This window comes from Apteryx rowi, unplaced genomic scaffold, assembly GCF_003343035.1.
Source record: "Apteryx rowi isolate R43461 unplaced genomic scaffold, aptRow1 scaffold_713, whole genome shotgun sequence".
Classification (NCBI taxonomy): domain Eukaryota; kingdom Metazoa; phylum Chordata; class Aves; order Apterygiformes; family Apterygidae; genus Apteryx; species Apteryx rowi.
The window spans coordinates 290,450-316,934 of record NW_020450998.1 but is presented as its reverse complement, the minus strand read 5'-3'; the positions used below and the strand labels follow the sequence as shown (position 1 = coordinate 316,934).

The following is a 26,485-nucleotide window of genomic DNA, read 5'->3' as shown; positions in this document are numbered from 1 at the left end:
CCCCAGTTTTCACTGTGATTTGACAACTGGACAAAAAATTTGCCTCATCACTGCTAAACCATCAAGAGCTTAGGAGAAGTAATGCATCACAAGAAAACAACCTCTACCCTTTCAGGAAGAACAGATGGGAAAGCAAAGACTATGTCCTCATTTCTGTATATCAAGCCAGAAAATTCTTGGTTTAAGGTCTACCCTGCTTTCACATTCCACCCAAGTCAGCTGTTCACTTCTACAAAATATCTACTCTTTCTTTCCCAAAGCTCTGCTGGTACCTTAGTTTTCCTAAGATGCCTCTGCCAATGGGTAAAGCAAACTCTCCGGTTTCCGTCCCGCACGCTTTCCCTTTGACAGCTCCTGTTCCTCGCCCTGAGCTGCTGCTGCTGTGTGTGGCAGAGTGACCACTACTTGCTCCACTGGATGTACGGTGGAGGCTTGAGGCCTTAGATGAGAAGGAGCTGACATCGCCAAGGTCCCCTGAGGTCAGTGATGAGCCCACTGCAGTTCTAGAGGAGGATGTGTCAGTCTCACACTCATGGCACTCCACTACAGGCTCCTCAGTCTCCTTATGAGAAAAGAGAGGTGACAAATGGTTGTTAGATGGAGGCGCTATAATCACCATGCAAGAGTGCAGAGAAGTTGAAACCACATTCATGAAATAGATGATAACCACCCAGAGAGAGAGTCTAGACTGATCAAAGGTAGAGAGGGGCATTCTCAGTGCCACTGAGTTGCAGAACAGGCTAGAAGGCAAAATTACCTTACACGGTTTGATTTAAAAGGTAGAAGCGATTTTTGCTGACCAAACAGAATTTCTGCCCRCTCTGAAATCTCTTTTCTGACAACCTTCCCAAGAACTTCAAAATAATTAGAAGAGGATAATAAAGTCTTCTTCTTCAGGAAAAAAAGACAACAGAATGTCTTCCGAATACAATAACAAGTATGAAATACACCAGCAACATATACACAGCTTTCAACATGCACTACATAGTCTACATGTTCACTGATGGAGAAAAGTTACCCCCTCAGCAGGCTGGCTTGTTCACTCAATTCTTGTTTTCTGCAGCCACAACATATTCGCATTTGAATTCATTTTGTTTTTCAGCCAATATATCATTACATTTAGCCCTGGAAACAAGAACTTACCTCAACTACCTTTCGTTCCACCTCTGCACCATTTATGTAGTAAACATCCGTGATGACACGTGTAACAACAGTGCGTACTTCTCGAATAGTTCGTATGTGGCGATGTTGAACCCGGCCTCTGGGTGGATGAAGAAGGTTAAATTCCTCCTCTCCCTGTAATAACAGAATAAATCAAGAACAAAACAGACCACAATCAAAAGCAAATTTCCTCTGGGTAGAGATACTTTGCAGCACAGTTTTTTTCATGCCATATTATCAGGAGATAGCTACATACAAACAGGATCTGCTTGGTAGTCCAGTTCTCATGGGACAGTTTCTTCTAGATTCTCACACTCACCACGTTATCATTCCTAAATCCCAATTACTTTTGGAAAAATTGTTCAGAAACATCTACACTGGGTGTCAAAGGAAACAGATAACCCAACAGCTTTAAGTCAGCAAGCACTAGAAACAAACAGTTCAAATGGTGCTGCTCAAGTACTGCAGCAAAGAACCTTTCAGCATCTGCATCTTGTTGTATGTTAGAAGCAACAAGATGAAAGACCCTGAACAGGGGAGAACTGTTTAAAGTTTACCAGACAACACATTTTGATGACTGCCTTGGGGGGAGGGGAAAGGGGGGTTGGAAGAGGGGAAAATCACAGTGGTCTAAGGAGGAAACAGCAAACTTGCTTAGTATGGCTTCTGATACTGCTTTCATTCAGTGGGCCCTCAGACACACCACATCACTGTTGCACTGCATATTAATGGCCCTGCTAATCTCAAATTTACCAGAGAATGCACTATTCTGCATTCAAGTTTATAAACAACCATTTTTCTAGTCCTTATGGTCACATGGAAATATGCAAACTGCAACTTTGAAGCAGTGATTCTTCTCTAGTATGCAAACTTTCTGATATATTAACTTGAAGTTATTCACCTTGTTAGAATGTTCTGCACTTATTTCAAGATGACAGTTTATTATGGACACTTGAAGGGGTTTCTCTGGAGGAGCTCTCCCCTAGGGTGTTTATCCATTGTCACTGGATGGAGTGGCAGAATAAGCTGTCAAAAGCTGGTTGGTGCAAAGTAAGAGGCATCAAACCCTTCATTCAAAATCTCCTGCAACTTCTACCTCCAACCAACAGAAGGTGCTTTTTTTTTTTTTAAATAGCTTTAACCATATCTGGACACCAAAAAAAACCACCTACCACATTTCTCCGGAAAACAAATATGGAGACATTTACTTCCCAGACTTACTCTGTCCACCAAGTGCTGCTATCTTAGCATTTGTGTAAAGTTCACACAGGAAAGCTTGTGACAGTAACATTTTAAAGTTGTTTCTTTTCTTTTTTTCTGCGTGTCAGAAAAACTACCCTAAGTGATTTACTGACTGAGGGAATATTTAACTGGTCTAAAGCAGTAAAATTAAATACAAGCAACCTTCATCCCACCTGACTGTGCAGAGAGTCTGTGTCCTCTCCAGAGGCATTCACAAGCTTTTCCCCACTCTCCTCAGTTTGGATGTTTGCATCTTGTCGGTCAGGTCTTTGCCCAGACATACTAGTTCCCACTTCCACCTGCCCACAAAGTTCTTCTGCCGTTTGTGTTGCTGTTGTAACAGTTGTTGGGGCAAAATCTGCTGCAGTTTGAATCCCTTTATTATTGGTGTTCGCCCACCTCTCTTGGCCTTCAGCCCTCTCTTCAGCTGTCACAGCCTTATTTGGTTTCTTTGGCATTCTTTCCCCTTCTTCTGTCTGACCGCTTACAATACCAGTCTCCATAGATTCAACTTCCTCTGCATGAGAAGGCTGTTGATTGTAGTCCTGCTGCAACTGCTGAGAAATTTGGACCTGTCCACCACTGTCCTCTGCCTTGTGCTGCTGGCATTGCCAGTCACCAGGATTTTTACACAGTTCCTTATCTTCTTGTGTGCCAGGAAAACTGAATAGATTCCCCCTGCAAACCAGTTACATACAGATCAACATTAATGATCAAAAAAGCAAGAAGTCCAATATTCAAGTGAAAGCATTTTAAGATAAACTGGCAGTCATTCAACTGCTTTGTAGAACTGTAAAGAACTCACTTGGTGAGCTTTCAAAGTATAAAATAAACCTGTGACATCTCTCAACTGATTCACCTGGCTGCAAGGAGAATGGCTGACACCTATACAGAACTAGGAATTCTAAAGTTTTTGCAAACATTACTAAAGCAACCTATGCTCCACATATCAGGCACCAACTATGCAAAATGCTTCTGGAAGTCATGCCATCCTTGAAGGTGCTACAGTCTGCTCCAGCATTCCATTGGCTTGAAGCAATGATAACCAGTCCTGGGGAGAAAAGGCAGGAACATAAATATGAATGCCATCCCATGTTTTCACTAGAATTTCTCTGCCCAGTCACAGCATTATCAGATATTACATGGGATCGTATACTGAGCCATACTAAGAAGTAACCATTTGGCTTCCCTCATGTACTTGAGAGACTTGGAGGAGTCTGAAGTAAAAGACTCCTACACCTAATACTCCAGCCAGCAACCTTATCCCTATCAGCTACGCAGCAGTACAGTCCTTTTAAAAGCAACCATACACAGTGAAAACTGACAGCCTTGGAGAGAAGACAATAGCAGAAATAGCAACAAACAGAACAGGTCAGAAGATCTGGGGACAGGAGCAAGAAAAGGCATGGAAGCAGCTCTAAATATGCTGTCAGCTCTTCCAAGCCCCAGATTTCATCTAAGCATATTAGCCAGCTGCAATCACATCACTTCTCAGTCAAAAAGATAAGTCTGCTTACCATATGAGACAAAGACAAACATACAGTACTGATTCTACTTACCCTGTTGTCCCCAACCTTCTAAGTCACCCAAAGGCTGTGACCTAGTGGAATTTCTTTGACATAGGAAATGCACACGTGCATGTAAGTCCAACCAGGACTGGCAGGCAAAGACTGAGTAGTTACCTAAATGGAGAAGCGGAAAGACCATGGCCTCTGGCCTCATCCTCTCGCCGAACTTCACAAACACGACTAAACACAGATGATGACTTCTGGGAGCTAGCAGTGCAGATTAAGAAAACAAACAAACAAACAAAAAACCACACACATCAGGGAACAGAAAAATTCCTTGACAGAAAAATAAAATTCTCTAGCTACTTGGAAAAAAACAAATCCAACTGGTATTAAAATTGAGTTTGTTGACCTATACAGTCACAGAATAAAGATCGAGACGGTCAGTCTCAAAGGTCAAGAAACAATTTGCAATTGCATAAGCATTTCTGTCATTTCTTCAGAAACCCTCACAGCCAAAAGCAATCGAGAAATTCCAGGAAACATAGGGTGGAAAATATCAGCATTATCATGAATTTCACCAACCACTACCTTTCATAACCACCAGGGGACACCATTAGATCGTTTATGGCTTGTCAGGATCCTCATGACACCGCAAAAATATTGGGAATGACAGCTATAAAGCAGACCCTAAGAGATCAAATTCAACCTGTACCTACAAAGGCCACCCATTCTCAACAGTGAGACATGATTACCATCCAGCATGCAATCCTGTGACAAGAGATATTGAGTTTATTTCAGAATGTTATCATTGCTTCAAACCCTTATACTTCAGTCAGATGACTATAAGTCCCTATCTTCTGACTCAGATTATTATTACTTACAAACCATATTCCTCAAAACCAGCAATGCTAGGCACTGTGCAAATACAGTACACTGCAGTCAGCCTGTCCCCAAAACCTTATTTCTTAAGTGCGAGGCAACAGATAAACAAATACACATGAAAAGAACAAGGGAAACACTTAAATGTTGGTCAACATGTTAATTGTGATTACAGTATACCATTGACTTGGTTAGTTATGCTTCTATCAGCCTCACATCAAAAAGAATACTCTCTTTCAAAACCCTCAGGAGTTGAGATTCCTTCCAGAAGATTGTGCAGCACAGAAAGAAAGCAGAAAAACACTTATTCGAAATTTAAGAGGTGGATAGTGCAGATTGCACTTTGGACTGAATGAGACACAAATTTATGCTTTGACTATAATCAAAGGGGGCAAAATAAAGATGTTAGTAGGAAGCACAAAGTCTATAGCAGAACAGCATGTGTGGCATTAACCTTATATCCATGCTTATGTATACAAAACACACTGCAAGAGCTAAGGAATTAATGCCATGACTACTCTTAAAAGAGCTCCCTGCTTCATATCTCATTTTAATTTTTTTTTTTCCCTGCTGTTGGTAATGAGCAGAAAAAGATCTACAAAGACCTTTGTATTCATCCTTTCTGCATAGCAACAAGCCTCAGTTACCTGGCAACAGCCCCAGCAACAGCAGAGGATCCATTTTTCCTTTCACTGGCTGTAGGCTCTGAAACAAGAGGGGGAAGGGAGGAAGAATTCAATGTCACACCTGAACAGTCTCTCCTTCCCATTTCCAGCCCCCCCCCCCATGCACTCCCAGCAACTAGAAAGGCTGACTGTCATGAGAAGATAGATATCTAGGCTTCCTCTCCCAACTTCTCATCATGGTCCTGAGCTTGTACAAGTTTTAGAATACTACACTGAATGTTACTCTTCTGATTAAAACCCTGTCAAAACTTTTTTCTCCAGATTATATTTTTAATATCTTTTCCCTCCTCAATATAAACAAACTCAGTTCCTGTCCAGGAATGCTGCCAGTCACCGTACATTATAATTTTTAGTCTACTGGAAATACCTTTCCTCACAATAGAGGCCTCTCCTCTCACTCCATCCTTGCTTAGAGCATTGCAGAAACAGAGAAACAAATTTAAGTGACACTGCCCAAAAAGAAAAATGAGAAAGATTTCAGAAGTGACTCTGAGACAGTCTCAGGGAATGCCACTGAGCAGTTTTGAGTTAGGGCTGAGATATGGCAAAACCTCTATGTTCCCAGGTTCCATTCTCTTACTTTCCAAGCTGAATGGCAGGGACTCCTCACTCCCATCGTTCAAAGGGGTTACAAGGTTCATTCGCAGAGAGAGTTTCCCATCAGCATCAGGAGCCACACCGGAATCTCCTTTCTCGCATACTTCCAACACGTCTGCTGATACTATTGCACTTTCTACATTGACACTGTTGGTCCCCATTGTGCCCTCTGCTGTTACATCACTAGTTGCTATAGTGCTGTCTGGACAATTATCATCCACTGAAAACAGGAAAACAGAAAAAAGTAAAAATGAGAGTAGCTGTTGTGGTCCACCGCGCCAGGGTTCAGGTCCCAGTTGTGTTTTGAAGATGCTTCACTGTATGCACTACTAGCAATGGTGCAGTAGTGGAAATTCCTGTCTGGCCATCCTAGAGCTCTAAAGCATAAAAGTTCTGCAGCAAAGATACCATCTTTAGCTTGTGACCAGCATACATTACTATTACTAAAGCAAAAAAATATACACTTTCTTTTATTCAGCAAATCCAGACTGCTGTTTTGTGAGCCTGACAAAGTCCTGCCAAAAGATAATGAATACTGGGAACAATCATCTTTTAATTTAAAACTCTTTCTTTTCACTAATCAGATGGGTCTTTTGCATCCTTTAATGGAGGTGTATCTGGGAGGGCAATGAGTTCAAGGAAGACATGTTCCATACTATCCCATTACTCAGGGAGCAAACCCCTTCACTGGAGACCAAGGAGAGAACATAAAGAGGAAACAGTGGAGAATGATGACCCCTCCTCATAGGAACGCAATGTTTTCTGCCAAACTGGGTTTAAGTTATCCTCCTGCATCAAGAATCAAAAGTTTCCAAACAGGCTTCCACTGCAGAACAGGGCCATTCAGGTCAAACTCACCAATTGGTGTGCTGTGTCTTCTGGGCTCCATTTTAAGCTGGCCAATAAGCGGTGGTGTTACGTTCATCAAGGGCTGAATGACATCACCCTCCTTTGGCAAAGTAAAATGAAATGGGGTTCCTAAAAGACAGGGAGAGCCAGGATTAGTAATCTGATGGGAGCCCCCTGGTCCAAATACCAAAAGCACAGGGCTCACTGTAAATGGTGAGAAACATAACCCTCATGCTGTGCTGTACTAGAACTAGAAGAGCTACTAGTCTCAGGATGGCTGCTCTAACTGATCTTCCTCACATTTTTGTGATGTGCATCATAAATTATCTCAGGAACTCTCTCGGTGAGAGTCTGGACTGTGGTCAACTTGATGCAGTTGTCCCCAGGTGCTAGATAAAAGAAAGACTAAATATCCTGACATGAATAAGACTTTTACAGAATGCAGCTTTGCTCGAAAAATACTCAGAATTTTCATAGAAAAGAGAGATAAGACCAAAATGAGAAATGAAGGGTTAGAACTGAAGTGAATTGGCAGAGCTGTGTGTTGAAAGGCATATAAAGCCTGATTAGTACCCTGAAAACTTGCACAAAATGATGCTTTATCATCAGATACACTGATGGTCAGCAGATACACTTCTGATAGCCATCTATGAGCCTGAACACATTCTCAATTAGTATCAGTCAGTTAAGGGTTAAACCATGAGAGTAGAAACTTGCCTGGATAGTAAACCTTAAGGCAAATGATACTACAGCTTCATAATCAGCTGCATACTGGCCCTGTACTTCTGTCCATTCCTGCACTTCTGCCTCTCCTCACGCAGGCTCTAGTGTAAGGGTCTGCAGGGTCTTTTGGATGAGGCAGCCTATCCCACCAGGGAAACCACCTCCCTGATAAATCCTGTAAGATCCAAACATGGTAAATCTAACAGAGAAAATAAATAAATTGGTAAAACGTTCCTCCCTCTCCCTTCACCCCCTGTCATCTATTTGCAAAACCTCAGTGTGGTATATCAGYAAATTGCACTCTTTCCAAATTGCATTGAATTATTTAACAAAACTAACAGAATGAATGATTAACCCTTTCCTCCCCATTTTAAGGTCAAATAGGTTTTCATCATCTTTGTCACTAATTCCTCTTTTCCCCTTTTTCTTAAACTATACTTGGTCCTTGGACTTCATCCAAGATATTACCCTAATAACACAGTTCACAATTTACTTAACTCCTGAATTTTAATAACCATGTATAAAAAAATAAATGAAAAAAAACAACCCAAAACTAAGCGGGGACAGAAAATTGTTAGTTAAGGGCATAAAAACACAAATTGAAGATGCTAAATTCAAGAGCGAGTGCTACACATTCAGATACCACTTTTAATTATAGCCAGATGCAGTGCATCGTTCTTCCGGTTGCACAAGACACTAAGATATGATTTATACAACTACCTTGCAGCAAAGGATGCCATAAATACCGGACATGAAAAAGATGTAATTCCTCCCACAGAAAATGCTGACCAGTGAAAAGCTATTTATTGTCCTTTTGAAAATTTATCTTCACCATCACCTGCCCTACTGTCACAAGTTTTAAAGAAACGGTTCAGCAACTGCAACATACTGCAACATCAAACTAAAGGCTTAGGCATATTTTTGCGATGGGTAGATATTTCATACTCATGCTCCTTGGGTACACTCCATATCAAAAGGCCAATGATCATTATTCACTAATAGCTTGCACATGCTTGCCATACTATGACTTATAGCAGATCTCCATTTAAAAAGTGTTTTATTTAAAAATCAAAGTCTTTAGAAACTCCACAGAATGCTGATCAATTTACATATCACAATCCCTTCTAGACTACAAATCCACATTTTGCAGACTGATATCAAATTATCAAAAGAACAAAACACTTAAGAAATGATCGGCCTACATTTGTAAGAAAAGATAATCTATTACTAAACCAACTGATACTATTAGAGAAAACAAACAAGCTTTCATGTTCACAAGACCTGAAAAACTTCTATGCCTGAAAGCTTAATTGTTTTCTCCTAACTCCATCAACCGTTCTAATAACAAAAAAGGCTATTTCTCCCTACAAACTTTGCTTATATCCTTAAGACCATCATCCTATAACATTTCCTTTTATCGTTCAGCACCAAAAGATTCCATCTTTCTTTGGCCCACTCTGCCTCCCACAAGTTTGCTAATACTAAGGTACAAAAAACTTCAGTTGCTTGGACAACACTTCAACAGGAAGAGTTGTGTTGTATTAAAGCACAATACAGCAGTGGCTGCTACTAGCACAGCACAAAACTGTGCCCTCATATAAAAGGAGATAATGGCAGCTTCCAAATCTGTCAAGCTAACTGAAGCATAGCTATCATCCCCCTCTTTTCTAAAGAAAAAGAAAAGTCCCACTTCCCTTTTTGCACACAACTCTGATGCTTCTAGGACACTACCACTGTAGGGATGGCCAGCCTGCAGCTCTCAAGCAGTTCAAGTGCAGCTCCCTCTGCTCTACCTCTTCTCCCTACCCATTACCTCTACAAGAGGTGTGCCACATGTAACCGTGGCTCTCATAACACAACACATTTTTCAGGAGGAGAGATTCCCAAATGAAACAAGAATTGTAAAACTGCCTTCCCAAGTAAACAAAGTTTAGAGAGAGCTATGGCTCCACAAACTGTGTCAAAAGTACTGTGGTTTGCACGGATTTCTCTGGTGAAAACACAGGCCCTAAAAAGTGAGCTCTGAACAACTTAATGCTCAGTAGCAATAGCAAAAGCAAAACAAACATTAATAATTATCAGGAAAGTAAAACAGAACCGAACATGATTATGCCACTGTCTAAATCTATGTTTCACCTGAATTTTGAATACAGTGTGCAGTTCTCCTTCTCAGAAGGCACAAAGAATATGAGAGTCTCAGAGAAGGACAAACAGAATGATTACAGCTATGGAACACACTCTTCACAAGGAACAATTAAGAAAGCCTGGACTCTTCAGCTTAAGGAAAAAATAAAAAAGTGACTGAGAGGAGATATAATAGAAACCTATAACATAAGGGGCACCATGAAGGGGGGGTAGAGCCAATAACTTGTTCACCGAGTTCCAATGTAAGAACTAGGAGGCATCAAATAAAACACCTCAAGGCAGGTTCAAATCAAAAGAAGGCAGGTCTTTATGCAACACACAATTAAACTGGAATTCTTTGCCCTACGATGATGTAAATGCTAGAAGTTTATGCAGCTGCAAGAGGAAACTGGATAGATTAATTGATAAGAAATCATTTATTGTAAACTGAAAAAGTACTTGGGGAAAAGTCTATTATGTGCTTGCCTATTCTTATGCTGTTCTTAAGCTTCTGCTTTTGACTGTGCTCAGGACATTGGGGTGCACTGGATCTTTAGTCTGTGCCAGCGTGGCTACTCTTAAGTTCAGAACAGCCATTTTAACAATAGCATTAACAGGTAACCAAATTTGTGTTGACAAAAGTAAATTCAGAAAACGTTCCCTCTGTTTTTAAAAAAGACTCTTCACAGTTAATACAAACTGTCAAAATGCCTTAAGTCCAATCACAGTAAAAGTCACAGCAAGTAACGGAGAAAGGTTGCACAACTTCTGCTGCACCTGACATCTCACCAGAGACAAAGCTACTGGATATGAGCACAGAAATAGACTAATTATTTCCCCCAAAAGAAACTTGAATATTGCTAGAAGCTAGTTCTCTGGTTGAAGCAAAGCATTTCATAGTTTTGCAAAATGGGCTAGATGAGAGAAACAGCTGTTTCTCTCATGTGGAAGCTGCAAGACAAAAAGAGACTCTGCTTAGACCAAGAATCTGAAATTCTGAAAGATCCTGAAGCTCACAGAAACATTCAGAAGAAGAAAAATGTACATCAGCACCGGTTAGCCCAGACGGCACCAACGTTATTTCCCAACTGCCAGTGGAAGGCAGGAGCTCATGAACCTCAGGCAGAAAATAATTGCTCCTTTCAAAAGAAAGGCCAGTAGTAATCAACTTTCTATATCAGCCTCACAAAAAGAGCCCGAGCTCAAGGACAGTTTTGCTATGGACCTCTGAAGGACAGTCTTATTTTTTAAACCACAAATCCACCCTGACACCATCAGAGACCCTTCATGCTGGTAAGATGCCTATAAGAGTCCATCAAGCAAGTCCAGATGGTGGCTGGTTACCAGTGGCATTCCTCAGGGGTTGATACTGGGGCCAATACTGCTTAATATCTTTATTCATGACCTGAATGATAATACAGAATGCAACCTCAGCAAGTTCATGGATGATACCAAATTAGGAGAAGCAATCAATATGCTGGAGGGCAGAAATGCTATTCTGAAGGATTTCAACAAGCTAAATAAATGGTCTGATGGAAACCTCATGAAGTTCAAAGGCAAATATAAAACTCTGCACCTTGAACAGACTACCCTATGCAACAGAACAGGTTGGGGGCTAACTAGCTAGAAAGCAACTTTCCAAAAACAGGAGCTGGTGGTCTCACTGGAAAACAAGTTTAACAGGAATCAGCAATAAAGAAGGCCAGTTGCATACAGGCCTATATTATCAAGACTGTAGCCAGGAGTTCAACGGAAGTGATTCTTCCCCTCTGCTTGGCACTTGAGAAATTGGATCTGGAGTACTGTATTCAGTTTGGGGCTCCCCAGTACAAGACAGATGCTGACATAATGAACTGAGTCCAGTGGAGAGCTGTCAGGATAATTATGGGTCTGAAGCATACAATGTATAAGTAGAGGCTAATATGTTCAGTCTTAAAATGAGAAATTAAGTAAGGGGAAGTATCAGGAGGGTACAGAGAAGAGCCAGACTCTTCTCAGAGATGCATAGTGATAGGGTGAGAAGCAATAGACGAGTTGAGAAATTCAAGAGAAATTCCAATTAGATGTTAAGAAAAAAAAGAATTGAGGTTGTGTAATCTCCATCTTTGGAGATACTCAAAACTTGACTGGATAAAGCCCTAACCAAGCTTCTAAGTTGGTTTTGCTTTGAGCAGAGAGCTGGGCCCAGGTGACCTACAGAGTTTCCTTCCAACCTGAATTATTCCACAATTCTATGATTCTAAGAACTTAAACATTCTAGAGGAGAAGAGCAAAAAATATACCTGCTTTGTCCATCTATTATGAGGAATTAATTCACCATGGGATAATACAGTCTTGAGACCTGAACGCTTCAAGTCCACAGTGCTAAGTATCACTGGCAAGGGTAGGTATAATTCATTTACCTCAACTGAACACAGTCATACTTCCCTTCTGAAACGCTGGGTGGCTGGTTGGGGATTTTTTTTCTTTTTAAGGAAAGATTTAAGAGGTTTAGCTAAAACAAAGACTGATACTAAGCCAAAATTAATACTTAACAAATTCCATTTCAGTATCATGGCTGGCAAAACGGAATCAGAAAATAACAATTACTTGATATTTTAAACTGTCATATGTGAGCAAAAGGCACAAAAATGTATCCATGATCCTGAAATACACTGCTATGTAAACAATCTCCAGCCCCCAGCTTCCAACCACAAAGAGCAGATGGGAACTACAAAACAGCTAGCATTATGCAGTGGATGTCCCTAACATATTTTATGCAATGTAAAATGTACTTGGGTAAAATGTATCCCAAAAGAATGATTGTTTCATAAACAGATGCTTTGCCAGGCAGTAGAAAATACAGGGTACCTGCAAAGTTCTTAAAAATTCAAGGAAAGATCGTTTTGCACTTAGATATTTCAAATGGGACTTCAGCAAGGAGTGGTAACAGCAAATGTATCAAAGAAAAGAACAGAGTTTGACACTGTTTTAATGGATCTTAACAGCACTGTATATCTTGGTCAGTACCAATTCCAGAGCCTGATGAATTTCAAGAGAACATGAAAAATTCACATGGGGATATATCTAAAAGCTACCTTTTTGATACAACAGTGAAACTCATTTATTTGCCCCCCTCCCCCCTTTTTTTTTTTTTTTTTTTGAAATTCAAAGATGTTTCGGGGGAAGGAGAAGGATATCTTCCATAAAAACATACTCCTTAATTAATACTTTAATAATTCATCTTTATCTAGTCACTTTTTATTTCATTTCTGTGCAGCATCAAATTTTAGCTACGTGCTACTTTCTTTCCCAATCATTCCACTTCACGTCAAGTAATATTTGAGCTCCTGGCATTTCTGGCCAACTGAAATACTCTACTTCACCTCTCAACAACTAAAGAGTTTGCTTTAACATTCTGAAAGAAACTGATGGTCACTAGTTATGGGATGTGAAAGAAAACAAAAACAGAAAATCCCTAACATTTGACTGGTCCTGTCACATTCAGAAGAACAGGTGCAAAAGTGACATCCATTAAATTGCTATTATCATTTGTATGAGTATATGCATGAATAAACATATTGGAAAAGTGGAGTTTTTAAATCTAAAGTAAGAAGGGATCAGACCCCCTAAAGCAAGGGAATTTTTATAAGACTAAATCTATGCTTAGTTCAAAATGAAGCAACTATTGCACAAGCTGTTCTCAGATGTTGGTGATGTTAGGACTCTGGGGCCACAAGGCTCCACACTCCTTGACAATAATTTGAGCTTTATTTTGTTTTAAAACAGATCATGAGGTATTGACATCAAAGTCTAGCTTGAAAACTGCTATTATCTTGTGATGGAAGTCCCTCCAAAACTGATTACCTGCATGAGCATTCAAATCTCTTTTCCATACCTCACTGTAATCTAGCTTCTATAGAAATCAATATTTACCTGTCATTCTTTTCTCACTAAACAAGATATTATCTTCATCCTATTTTTGAATACCTCAAGTTTCCTCTCATCAGCCAGCTCCGTACTATTAGTTATGTTTCTCAAACTTGCCAGAAAATTTGGTATCAAAAACACGCACAAGTATTATACTCAAACCTTTTTCATCCAAATCTCCATCTAGCACTTCAAATTCATCTCACCTACTTCTGTTCAGACATAAAGAAGAAAGCTCTTCCTCTTGCTCCTTTTTGAAATCTGCCATTTTGACCTTTCCAAACAGGATCACATGTTCCAGAAGTCAGCACGGTTCAAGGTCACAAGAACTGAAGAAAAGGGGAGGGAACCATATAAGAATGAGCTCAAAAAGCTATCAGGAAGAAACAGCCAAAGCTGCCATAAAGATCAGTTTGTAACTGCAAAAAGTAAACAAGTAGTTCAGAAAATAGCAATAAAAATATCAGATGGGTGAGACTGATCAGAGAAGTTCTGAAGAAATCTATAGCTCTGGAAGAAACAAAAATTGGCAGAGGAAACAAGAGAGATGTCCCTCACTGAGAAAGAGCAGTAAGTTGTTCAGGGTAGTTAGCAATTAGGAGTGTGTAAAGGGAAAAATTAGACTGAGCATGAGGATATGTTTTTAAACAGTATTTCTTACACTAATTTTTCAAATGACAAACTCGAAAACATGATCACTTGTACAAYGCTCTGCAGAACAGACTATAGGACTATATAACAATGCTACAACCTTCAAGTGATAAGAGAAATTCTACCTAGCCCATGACTTCATAGATTCCACAAATCAAAATCCCAGACTGGGGATTTTGTATCTACTAGTTGGTTCAAAAGCATCTTCCCTGCTAAACATCTTATTTAATTCTAACAGTATTGCACAACTCTGTTTATCTTCCATGTTACTCTAATTGAAGGTCTTAAATAATTCACAGTGAATAAAGTACCCAGCAAATCAGTGTAAAGGGTTAAATAAGCCTCTAATAGCGTACTAGTCAGTTCAGGGGACATAAAGACAACAATTACCTATTGACAACTAATGTTGCCAAACTCAACTTTCATGTTCACCAACTTCAGAGACAGGAAGTCGCCTACTGCCATCACAAGAAGGGGGAAGACATTCAATCTATTTGCAAATACAGAACAAACTCAATTGCTTCAATGAACTTAAAAGACAAAACTTACTATGAGGTTGAAAGAAAATTTGCACCAGGACACACTAAGATTCACTCCCTCCCTTCTGTAAAAACCATCTACATTATCAAAATGGCACCTCTGTGCCCCCCCCCCATATTCTTATATATATAAATTTCCACAAATTGAGGCAAGAACTATGTGGAATGTTTACAGTTATTCCATTACTTCCTCATCTTCTGTCAAATTTCTGTTACAAAAATCACAGACTATGCCAACTCTGCAAAACCCCAAAGTATCATTCCTAATAGAAAGATTGCTTACATCTCAAAAGTTTGTATGATACAATACAAAGTTCTAATGAAACTTTGTCTTATATTACTTTCTCATTAGAGTACAGAATTCTATGCTTTAAAACGACTCCAACTAAGAGGCAAAATCTCCACAAAATTCAGGGACAGCATCCCAGTTTTCTTATTTAACTACACAACAGCTTGTTAAAAGGATTTTAATGCACAATGTAAAATCACAATAACATTACACAGAGTTGATGCACACAGGCATAAGGCTCTAGTCAGACCAACATTTTAAGGCAGCATTGTTGGGGTCACTCCTAGAGCAGTCCCATCCTTTCCTCCTATTATAATTTCTAGCCACTTATTTCTCATCCTTGAACAGCAGAGCTACCCAGAGCTGCATGGCAAACCAGCGTGGAGGAATGATCCAGAAAGATAACCTTTTTTATCTGTTGTTGATTAAGATTCAGCCAGAACCATTCCTTATTCTAGCTCACTGCATAAAATCTCGTCCCAGGTCAAGAAAAGGGGTGCAAAAGGACAGACGAGAAAGGGCTGGTCTGCTTCTTTCCATGTTGACTTCTGCTTCCTTAAAACGTTTGCTGAACCACAGCTTAAGTGCGAGTGCAAAGCCATTCAATTTAAAAACAATCTCAAGATAAATTTGCTATATTAGTGTCTGGCTCAAAGATGCTCTAAACCTCCACCAAGAAAATTCACCCTCTGAGAACACAGAAAAGAAAGAGTAAGGAGACCTGAAAGAGGGAAAGTACAGACTACCACACACACACTGCCCTTCAAGGACACTACTGTTGTTACTTCTGACAAAAAAAATTAAGTTAAAAAAATCCTTGAGCATTGTCAAGGTCAGAACATTTTGCATTTTTAAAGTTGCTCAGTCAGAGTCCTGCCATAAAATAGTGAGAGGGTGTTAGGAACAAGTACTACATATCACACTTGCCTGTTGTAGTGTTACAGAGGGGAAAAAAGTAAAAGCATATTACACATGTAATGCTGCTCTTAGATACACCAGTCAGCATACATCCAAGATCAGTGCTTCCTGAAAACACTGAAGATTGTACACAGCTGTCCTTGACATTATTCAAAATATGCACCTCTGAACTACTAACCTGAATTCACTTACCACTGGAAGGACTAGGGGACTTAGCAGCTGCCTTCTCCTGTGGCTGCATCTGCTCTTCCTGCTCCAGATTCCTTGTCATAACAATATCTTCTGTACTCTTTGGTACCTGATGCTCTTGCTGAGTCACCAGCATATCAGCCCCTTTCTCCTGAAGTGGTGGCCGATTCCCTATTATCATTATCTGGCCTAATTCTGAACCATCAGGATGGTTTTTGGCACACAGTGCCACTTCTGATGAAATGTCGATCTTTAACTTGGGAAACAAATTGTTGTGTTGTTCCAATAACTCTCCTACAGAAGGTGGAGATAAAACTTTACTGAGCTTTGGCACGTTTTCTGAAGCAGCCCTAAAGGACAGTTTTTCCATGTTTGTCACCTCTGCATTGCCCAAAGTGCAAGCTTTTGAAGTTTCTTTTGCCCAGCTTTCTGGTCCAGCCTTTTCTAATTCTTGGGTCTGATCTGACAAGTTTTTGATGTTTTTACAAGAACCATCAGCAAATTCCACTTCCATATCTTCATGACACTGTATTTTCTTTTCAAGAATAAACTTCTGAGTATGGGTTATGTTGATAAGAGACTCATCTTCATTTACTTGCTTCTCTTTCACCTGCAGCTTTTCTTGTTCTTCACATTGAGTCTCAGGAACTGCCTCAGGTTCAGAATTCTCTTCCAATGGATTATCCTCAGACTGTGCTTCTTTACCCAGAGTATACGACAAAATCTCAGGCTGGTCAGACAGATCTGCAGCAGCCTGACTTCCAGAGTTACACTCACGATCACCGTAAGCAGTAGGGGCTAATGGCCCATCATCTGCTATGCCTTCAGCAACTAACTGCATTACAGGTTTTCTTGCAGCCTGAACATCCTCCTTTTTTGATTTTTCACAGTTCTCAACAGAGAGGGCTTGGCAGCCTGCATCCGGCCTCAGTTGTAAGTTATCATTCTCCATGGAACTGAGTCTCAAGTCTGAGGCCTTACATTCAGAAACCATCTCTATCTGTGGGGTTTCACTATCTCGGCCAGTTTTCAGAGAGCCTGAACTGCCTTCTGCATTCATAGGCTGGCTACATTCACTGACAGAAAGCATCAGCTTACAGGAATCAGAAGGCTGTGACACAGAGTCCCCTGCAGGCATCTTTGACAAAGCACCTGTGGGTCCAGAGAGATCTCCAGGCAAGCACGAATGGGGTAAAACAGGAGCTTTTTCTTCTCCTTTATGCCTTTCCTCTGGACTCTGAGTTGGAATAAAGATATCCTAAAATGAAAAAAGTGGGAAATAAGAAGAGTTCCATGAACTACCTTCTTCTGGAAAGATCATGTGCCCCATCAAGCATCAAGGTGTTCAGAGTAGGGCTGGTTTTAGTCGTGGAACAAGACAATGGATTACAGAACACAGCAAGTTCAGCACAAAACTAGTTTAAGAAAACTTTTTCTCCATTTACATGGGTCACAACTGCCACCCTCTTGCTGAGAAAAATTATCATCATCCATTATCTCTTAGCACCTCTGTGGCAGAATCAGAAATGATCCTTGGTTAGTCTCTCCAATTACCAAACCATGAAGTATGGGGCAAGTATTGCAGTTCTGTTGCTCTTACCAGTTAAACAACCAAGGGTTCTGTAAAGACTCTCTGGAAGATCTATTATATTAGCATGAAAGCCACTTTTAGCTAAGAAGAGGCTACTTGCTTCTATTAGTGCAGTCTCCAGTACAACCTTTATTCTCTGCCTTGAGTTGATGAAATTTGTTATTTTAAGTTCTAATGTCCCCAACTGACTGTTCAATCCTTTTGAATAGTAACTAACTTCCATAATCAAGAAACACAAAAGAAACAACAGATAATAAGACTAGGTAACTTAAAAGAAAAATGCAGTAAGTCAGTTCCTTTTATTACAAAACAGTTTCACTTTCTCTGTGACAAATGATGCTAAGGTCTACCCTAGTAAAAGTCTAACTTACAACATGCTTTGAGACACAGGATGTGTATCAGTATCTGAAAGCAACAGCCTTTCAAAGAAACAAAGAAAGAGAGCACACAAAAAAATTCTAGCACAGACTGAAAGACAATAGATCCTATGTTGAATAACCCATTGTGCCCTCTTAAGTTGGTCTGCACCTTCTCTCTAAGAATAAAGTGCTACACTTACAGAAGAGTATGATCAATACATAAAAGGGACCAGTGGGAACAGGGAAGCTCATGAGAATCAGCTTAGTTGGGAAGCCCAACACAGAAGCACAGAGACTGACTCAAACATGTGTCTTCTGCAACAGCCATACAAAAACCTCAGAAAAGATATTTACATGAACCCTCACATGAGAGAACTCTGGTTGTGATGGTATAGGTAAAGATCCAGGAAAGAAGGCTGGGGCACTCTGGGACACTGGAGTTGAAGCCTGTGGCAGGACAGGAGGTTCTGGTAGGATACACGGGACGGTGATCTCCACTAGCACATCTCCTCTCTGCTTCTCCTGCATCAAGTCTCTTCCTTCTGCTGGGAGAGATATATTCATCTGTTCTTCTAGTTTGAAAGAGCAGAAAATAAATTACTGGCAGATTCCTATGTAGTACTTAAAGTTTCCACCATTCTATTAAAGAATCAGAAAGTTGTATAAGCCACTGAAGACAATATCTTTTAACTGGTGAAGGTGTTTCTCTGAGATCAGTTTTTTTTCTCTTTTACTGCCTCTATTAAAATGCAACCAAATTCAGAATTAAAAAACCCCACTGACTAAGCATCTACTCTAAAGGTATTTTGCATTTTGTGCAGTGAACAAGACAGGAATCTTGCAGAAAGGAATAGTGATTTTTTGTCACACTAAAAGTCTGCATGGATATCTTATCTCTGACAGTGAATACCATCAGGTGCTTAGAGGAAATGTATAAGAGCCAAGGTATGGTATAGAACAATCCCTCTTTTGGCACAGCCTTCTAGAATATACACATAATACATGAACTTTTTTTTTTTTTTTTAATGATGCGTAAGGAATCTAAGTTAAGGCAAAGAATTGTTACAATGCAGTTTCTGTCCCTACTATTACCCTAATAGTATGTATTTAATACAAATATCACCTGTAGCAAGACTGGCTTGCCTCCAAGAAAGGAGGACAATTGCAAGCAGCCCTGTATCCAATACAAAGTATATCCACCACCTTTCACCCCATGGAGAACTAGCCAACAGTACCAATTTTACTATGATAGCTATACAGGAAATGTCAATAGCACACCAGGATCTGAGTCACAAATACACATCTTCCAACGCCTACCTCTTTCAGTGTTCTCAATAATGCTTTATTCCTTAGATATAACTTAAGCAGGGTTTGAAAAAAGACTGCATACTCAAACTGAACCACAGAGTACAGAAAAACCACCACAGGCCAGTATGCAGACAGTTTTACCTTTTGCTTCCTCCTGTTCAGTAGGACTGCTGGGGACAAGAGTGTTGGATCCAAAGGCATCAGGAGAAGGAACAGCTAGGTCTGAAGAACCACTGTGAACCCAGGGAAAGGAAAAACACGTATCAGCAGAAAATTTATTAACTTCTCAAATGTAGCTCCAGCTTATCACAAGTCTTCTCACACAAAGAGAGTGTCAGGTGTTTGCTAGCAAGAGACCTGAGACATGGTTATTGATCACATGAGCACTGTTCATTTCATTGCAAAATAAAGTCATGCTCCTCTAACAGTGCAAAATTAAAACATAGTTTGCTTAAACTAAAACAAAGTCAGCCCTTTCGCATGGTCAATTATGACATCCCCGTAAAAAGGAGGGGTAAGGGCAGCATCTTCTTAGACAACTGTGTGCTTTTGCAAATAGACTGAGTACACATTAACAGAACCAAGATACTCAGCCTAAACCCCTCAAAGGTCAATAGATTAGCACAGAGCACCAACAGCTCAGCTCCCTGGAAGCACATGCCTGCAGATCACAATGAGAAGCCATGAAGCAGGAACAAGCTAGCCAACTTAAGATATTTTTATGGCCAATAACAATAACAAGCATGTAAACATACTACCAAAAAAAAAAAAAAAAAAAAAAAAAAAAAAAATCAGACAAACCACATTTTCAGATGTTTTGGGAGTCCCTCGTCCAAGTACCCAATCCATTAAGTTTTGGTTTAATAAACTGCATCATAGCTATGGAAATCTCAAAAATAATGAGCTTTATTAAGTAAACCTTTGCAGAGTGCTGTTTAAGATTGCCGTCTCTGAACTACTGTCTTCCTATTATGTGACACACAGCTTTCTCATTCTTCATTCTTCCATATGTCTCTATCTTATATCAAAAGGATGAAGTACTAGTTTTGAGCTCTGGCTGGGAAAAGATGACTAGGAACTCCTCTGACAACACAGATTTAATGGAAATTAAGGAGACTGTAGCATCTCCCTCACTGCCTCCAACAGCACTAAGCTAGCACATGACCTGCTCATGGCTACACCCAGCCTAGTTATTTTGACAGCATCTCCTTGCTCTCCACATTAGAGAGTGAAATGAAAGAGATAATTACAGACAATTGATACAGTATACTCAGCTTAGAGATAAATAAATAGTGAATTAGCTGAGAAAAGTAAAAGAGTCAAGGGTATGGTATTAAGATGGGAGACACAAAAACATACATTGATTAAAAAAAGGTGGGGGGTGACAGGGAAATCTGTAGATGAGGATCCCTCACCAATAGGGGCAGGGGCAGAAGACTTGGGGCTTCTGTGTTGTCAGGGGAGTGGGAAGGAATCAGGAAGCAGAGTGTTCAGGACAGTCTTCTCTAAAGAACAGTAAGCAAGTCAGGCTCAAAGAGTCAGAGAATCCTTGCTAGAATGAGAACAGAACTGGAGAAAAAAGAACCTGCAGCAGAGGAACCTATTCTGCTTTGAGAATTTCCATCTAAAGCAACCCAAACACAAGGAGAGGAAGTAGACAACAAAGAAAGAACTAGCATGAACTGTGAGACTGTAGAGGAGGGAAAAGAGTCACAAGTGGGAGAAAGCACATGGCATCCAGGATCATTAGAGGACAAAGAAAAGGCAGGACCCATCACAACATGAAAAGTCAGAAAAAGAAGTATCAGTAGATAGATTGTGCTGGAAGAGAACTGATAAGCTCAAAAGGAGCTTTGTTTAGGCAAAACCAGCTAAAAAAATGCGTCTTTATGAGAGCTAGCCCAGGTTTACAGGCTGGAATCAGCAACCTAATTCCCTGTTCAGCTGCATCTATCCTTTTAATCAGAGAACATTATCAGGGACACCCCCAATAGTGATCTCAGAACTCTCCTAAATTATATACGCGCCTCTACCCAAAGGCCCCTTACGCCACTCCCCTCCCCCCCAGCAAAAAACCCTCCGAAGTAAAACAACAAAGATTACACCATCATTCGCCGTATCAGAAACGGGGCGGTTCATGGAGTTTTCTCCCTTTGTATACAATCTCCTCTCAAATATGTCTTCTCTGTGAAATAAATATAACATCTGCTTCTTTACACTAAAATTTTCCTACATGAAGCATCCCTTGCCTAGCTGGCCATAAACTGATGCAATTCAGGAAAAGTGTATATGCATGTACACACATTTTTTGACAGAAAGATGCTGGGAATCTAAGAAAGTTGGTGCAAGCCAAACATTCTTTGCTCTGGAGACTGAGACAAGGGATTTTAAAAATCCTCCTAATCTCTAATTTAATACCACATAAATAAAGCAAAGGCATAATGTGTAATTCCTATTCAAACCATGTGAAAGGAAGTTCAAGAGCTTCATTTAACTCAGTGGCTATTCCAAATTGTAAGGTACAAACATGAATGGGTGGAGCCCAGACTAAGATAACTTGTGCTGGTTGTATGGGCAAAGGTGAAGAGATAGCATCAGCAATCCTTGAATAAAGAAAGATGGTGGAAATGGTACAGAAACTACTAAAATACAGTTTGGGGACTCTGTGCTTACGTGGAGTGACTCTCCGGCACAAGGGATCCCTGTCCAGAGAGCTGTAGCAGGTGCAGACTGCGAGCAGGGGTACATGCCAGAGATCTTCCCTCTTCCACCCTGGTTATGATGCAGCCACTCCCAGAAGCTATTTTAAACAAAAGGAAACAATAATAGGAATTTGGCCATAAGACAAGTTGATCAGAAAATTATGAGGGATGATACTCACACTACTGCAAAGTTACTTCTCAGGTAGATAAGGACAGAGCTGATTTTCACACAGAGGTGGAAAAGGACAGCACATGGAAGTCCAGTATGCAGAATTTGAACATGATACAGTTAAGATGAAAAAGCTAAGTTTGTAGCTATAGAATGGACTTTTCAATAAGGCAAGACAATACAAGTCTTTGCACTTGGGAATTTTACAAGAAAATCTCCAGTGGCTCCACAATCAGCTCATTTGATCCAGCACTAGAATGCAAATATAGGCAAGGCTCTTACAAGCAAAGACACATTGTAAGGACCACTGTCTCAGTTTGAGTAAGACATTATTTAACCTTCTGGTTACAGAGGGTTCACATGCAAGATCATACTCGTGCACAAATTAAAACTAAACAAAAAGCATAAACTAAGTGCGACTTCATTTAGTCCATGCTTTATAGACCGACCGAGCTGCCTTTCAAAATTTTATTTTTCAAAAGTTTATTTTCTAGACCTTTCACTATTAAGATTTTTTTCAAGAACCTCTGTAGTTCTTCATGAGCCTTTTTACTTGCATATACCAAAACCAGACACAGACATCTTCCTAGCATCATGTATAGATATAACCTCTCTCCTGATCCTATTTCATGCAATCTCTTCTCTTAGAGGGAAAGAATGCTAACCTAGATGGCAAATAAGACCAACTGAAATTGCAGTAAAAAGATCTTGGTTGCAGGATCCTGTCTCTTCCCTAACAGGAATGCCAACTCAGATGACTAAGCTGGAATGTTTTGCCCAAGTTAACCACCATAAGTAAGCCTACAATATTTATCCACATTTTAGGTTGTGCATCACAAGAAAGCATCAGCATTATTACTACCAGTTTCAGAAGTAGGAAGCAGGTTTATTTTTGTTCTTCAATGGACACAGAAAGAAAGAAAGAAAAAAAAAAGTATTTAACGAACCAGTCTCACTGTACTAACAAAAAGCGCCATTTGGCATTGCTCAATAGTATAGTAAAAGAGATTGTGGCCTTTTGTTTCCAAAGCGCTTTCAATTTTAGCAGAAATTATCTGAAAAAATAATCAAAGTACTCTGCACACCCTAAGGTATTAAATGTCTATTCATGCTAAAAGATCAAATAAGAATGGTTATGACCTCTGGGATGGACATTTTGGCTGTTTGTCTGTTGTTACCTGTTGCGTTATCCTCAGGAAACATCTCTTCCTGAGTTGACAAGATCTCCAGCTCCTGATGACCAGAATCAGTGAATTTCTCAGTTTTAAGCAGATCAGAGACATGCATTTGTTTCCTGGTACCCTCTGCTCCTTCCTGCAGAGTTCTGGGAAAGCAAGACATAGTCACTGACCTGAGAAATTCAATGTATCAAACAGTACCTCAAAATTGCAAAGAAAATTTATCAGCGTAGATGTAATCTATTCACTTGTGTATACCACAGTAAGAAAAGCTGGGGGGTGAGGAGGGAACAGATTCTCTCACTTGACAAAAAGGATGTTCATACTGGACTAGTTACATTTTCAAAGTTGTTTTGTAAGTTTTCTACTAATAAAGATGATGCTTGAAACAATGCAGATTATTCTACTGACTTCTACTCAATGTAGAGTCTAAGAATTTTGTTTCACCTGCTTTTAAATACTACTTTATGAMAGAGTATGACAATATGAGACGAACTAAAAATTTCACAGCTAAAAAAAAAAAAAGAGTAAAACTATAAACCTTACAAGAGCAAGTACTCAACAGCATCCAACACATAACTCCATACATCAGAATCAACAGAGTCCTGGGATAAACATCATTTAGCACCCAGGTTTCTCCTGTGGGGGCAAGGTCCATACTGCAGCAATTGAGGTTTTGATATAGCTTCAACTTAAACTGAAACTTTAAATATATTTACTTAAATATATTTAGCTTTCTAAACTTTGAGAAAATCATTAGTATATTTTTCTATAATCCAATGCACTCACAATTTAAAAATAAACTTTTTGGTATCTTTAGCTCTGTAACAGTTTGACACCTCTTTTCTCAACCAGGAAGGATGAAAGCACTGCTCCTCCTCAGTCAGTATTGCTGTGTCAATCTCTTCAGCACTTTTCCTGCAGAAATGTCTCATCAGTACGTCACCTTTCTCTTCACTTTTCTCTTTTGCCTTGAAGCCTGACCCCTCCTACTCCTAAAAATCTAGTAATAAACCACAGAATCAACTTACAGAATTTCAGCAAGAGATCTACTAAGAAGGTGGACTGTTTTACCTTTCAGACTCTTTTGGCTGGCATGCCAAAGCAGTATGTGTTTCCCTGCTGGAGACAGTTTCATTGCTACCCACATTCAGCTCTAGCAAGATAGAGGGAAAAAAAAAAAATTGTTACTGAAATCATCTGGATTACTATGTAGTCAGAGGCATGTGGAGTTCTGTAAATTACACAAATATCAAGACAAGCCTTATGCTTAAAAACTTAGTCTCAAAGCATCAACAGAAAAAAAGGACTGGATGAGGTTTTTAACCAGGAAGGAAATTCAACATCGGATTAACTGGATGTTTGGTAACAAACTAGGAAAAAGGTATAAGAAACAATGACATCACTTGGACAACAAGAAGAAAACAAATGAAAGAGAAGGACCAAAGGAAAGAGAAGGCAAAATTCATTTCAACTACCAATGCCCTGTGAACTCATTTTTACAAGCTGCTAATCCTGCCCTTCCTGTCAAAGGAACGTAACATCTACAAGTCAAAGAAAGCAGAGAACTGACAGACCAACAAAAGGGTATCTAAGCTCATTTTCACATACCRTCTTTAGTATCATTCTTCACAAGTCTGAAAGAAGAAGGGACAGCATCTCCAGGCTGAAACTGATGCCCAGCATCTCCTTCATTGGGCACAAAGTCACTCTCAAAATCCTGGCTCTGTGAGAGCTCTAAAGCTCCAAAATGCAGCTGTGATGTGCCTGTATCTAATACAAAACATCCATAACTAGTACATACATGAAAATTTCCAAAAAAGTCATCTGTCGCTGTTTGCGAGGACAAAAGATACACTAACTAACAAAAAAAGTATCACAGCAATTGATGAAACTCTGAATAAACCAGACTCTCCTCTCAGCCTTACTAATTGAAAACACAATAACAGTACAGGCACAGTGGCCATTATGTCAGAAACTATTGCTAATCAGTGAGGTCTTACATAACRGTTTTAGGTACTGCAGCATATTTGGATACCATAAGCAGAATCCCAGTAATTCTCAATCCTGGTAACTCAGACTCTGTGTCTGAAAGCCTTTTGATGACAACCATTATGCCAGGAATTCTTTACTGTATTGTAGGAAGCCTGTCCTAATGGTCAGGAGGCACCCATGCCTCTTCTAAGCCATTTCTTGTCCACCTGATACCTGGTAACGAGGATGTGAAATTACCATTGATTTTTAAGCACCAAAGTATACACAGCAACCCCCTGAAAAAGTTGCCAATTTCTGCCCAGTTATTACAGGCATGACTATCCCTGGAGGGAGAAGCAAGCCAGCCAAACAGAAAAACTACACTGACGCTTGCTCTGATTCACTGCCCCAAGAAGAGATATAAAACAGAAAGTTACCTTCTATACACGGTGAAGTAGCGCAGTCCTCGACATCACCTTCATCTCCTTCTCTGGCCTTTCCAAGGACACTGCAACAGAGTCATTCTCACTGCTCCCAGGCCGCCTCCTCGCGGCTCGCTTCGCTCCGAGCGGCCCCCCGCGGCCGGCAGTGCGCGGCCGGCGGTGCCCAAGCCCTCCTCCGGGACTGCCCCGGGCCGGCGCAGGCCCGGAGCCCTGCGGAGCCCCACCACCCCCAGGCCGCTGCGCTGAGCCGGTCGCCGGCGGCTCCGGAGCTGCCCAGGCACCCGCGAGGCCGCGCCGCGCACCTGCTCTCCCCGCCGGGTGGCGGCTCCTCCTCAGCGACGCGGCTGCGCGTGCCGGCGGCCTCCGGGCGGGCAGGGGTCGCCATGGGCTCTGCAAGCACAGCGGCGTTAGCGCGGCCGCGGCCCGCGCCCGTTGCGGCCCCCGCGCCCAGCTCTTACCTGCGCGTCGCTCCCGCTCCGCACCGCCGCCCGCGC

The 26,485-nt window shown here is 40.5% G+C and overlaps 1 protein-coding gene across 13 annotated transcripts in view; it reads right to left on the bottom strand.

Moving 5' to 3' along the window:
• The window catches only part of TP53BP1 (tumor protein p53 binding protein 1), a 35,780-nt gene extending 9,301 nt beyond the window's left edge, over positions 1-26,479 (bottom strand). For 3 of the 13 annotated variants that reach the window (XM_026087342.1, XM_026087347.1, XM_026087353.1), the window contains exons 1-18: positions 26,450-26,479; positions 26,294-26,381; positions 25,986-26,056; positions 25,186-25,347; positions 24,649-24,730; positions 24,364-24,492; positions 23,575-23,720; positions 22,199-22,325; positions 19,667-19,758; positions 18,572-18,789; positions 16,271-17,525; positions 6,935-7,054; positions 6,060-6,296; positions 5,441-5,498; positions 4,086-4,178; positions 2,577-3,081; positions 1,144-1,296; positions 273-562 (exon numbers count right to left, since the gene is read on the bottom strand). In XM_026087342.1, the coding sequence (XP_025943127.1) occupies positions 273-562; positions 1,144-1,296; positions 2,577-3,081; positions 4,086-4,178; positions 5,441-5,498; positions 6,060-6,296; positions 6,935-7,054; positions 16,271-17,525; positions 18,572-18,789; positions 19,667-19,758; positions 22,199-22,325; positions 23,575-23,720; positions 24,364-24,492; positions 24,649-24,730; positions 25,186-25,347; positions 25,986-26,056; positions 26,294-26,376 (3,821 nt within the window). In that variant the 5' untranslated portion in view covers positions 26,377-26,381; positions 26,450-26,479. The remainder of the gene's footprint in view (positions 1-272; positions 563-1,143; positions 1,297-2,576; positions 3,082-4,085; positions 4,179-5,440; positions 5,499-6,059; positions 6,297-6,934; positions 7,055-16,270; positions 17,526-18,571; positions 18,790-19,666; positions 19,759-22,198; positions 22,326-23,574; positions 23,721-24,363; positions 24,493-24,648; positions 24,731-25,185; positions 25,348-25,985; positions 26,057-26,293; positions 26,382-26,449) is intronic. The other 10 variants (XM_026087344.1, XM_026087348.1, XM_026087350.1 and 7 more) reach the window with 7 other exon arrangements.
• Between the last annotated feature and the right edge of the window lie 6 nt (positions 26,480-26,485).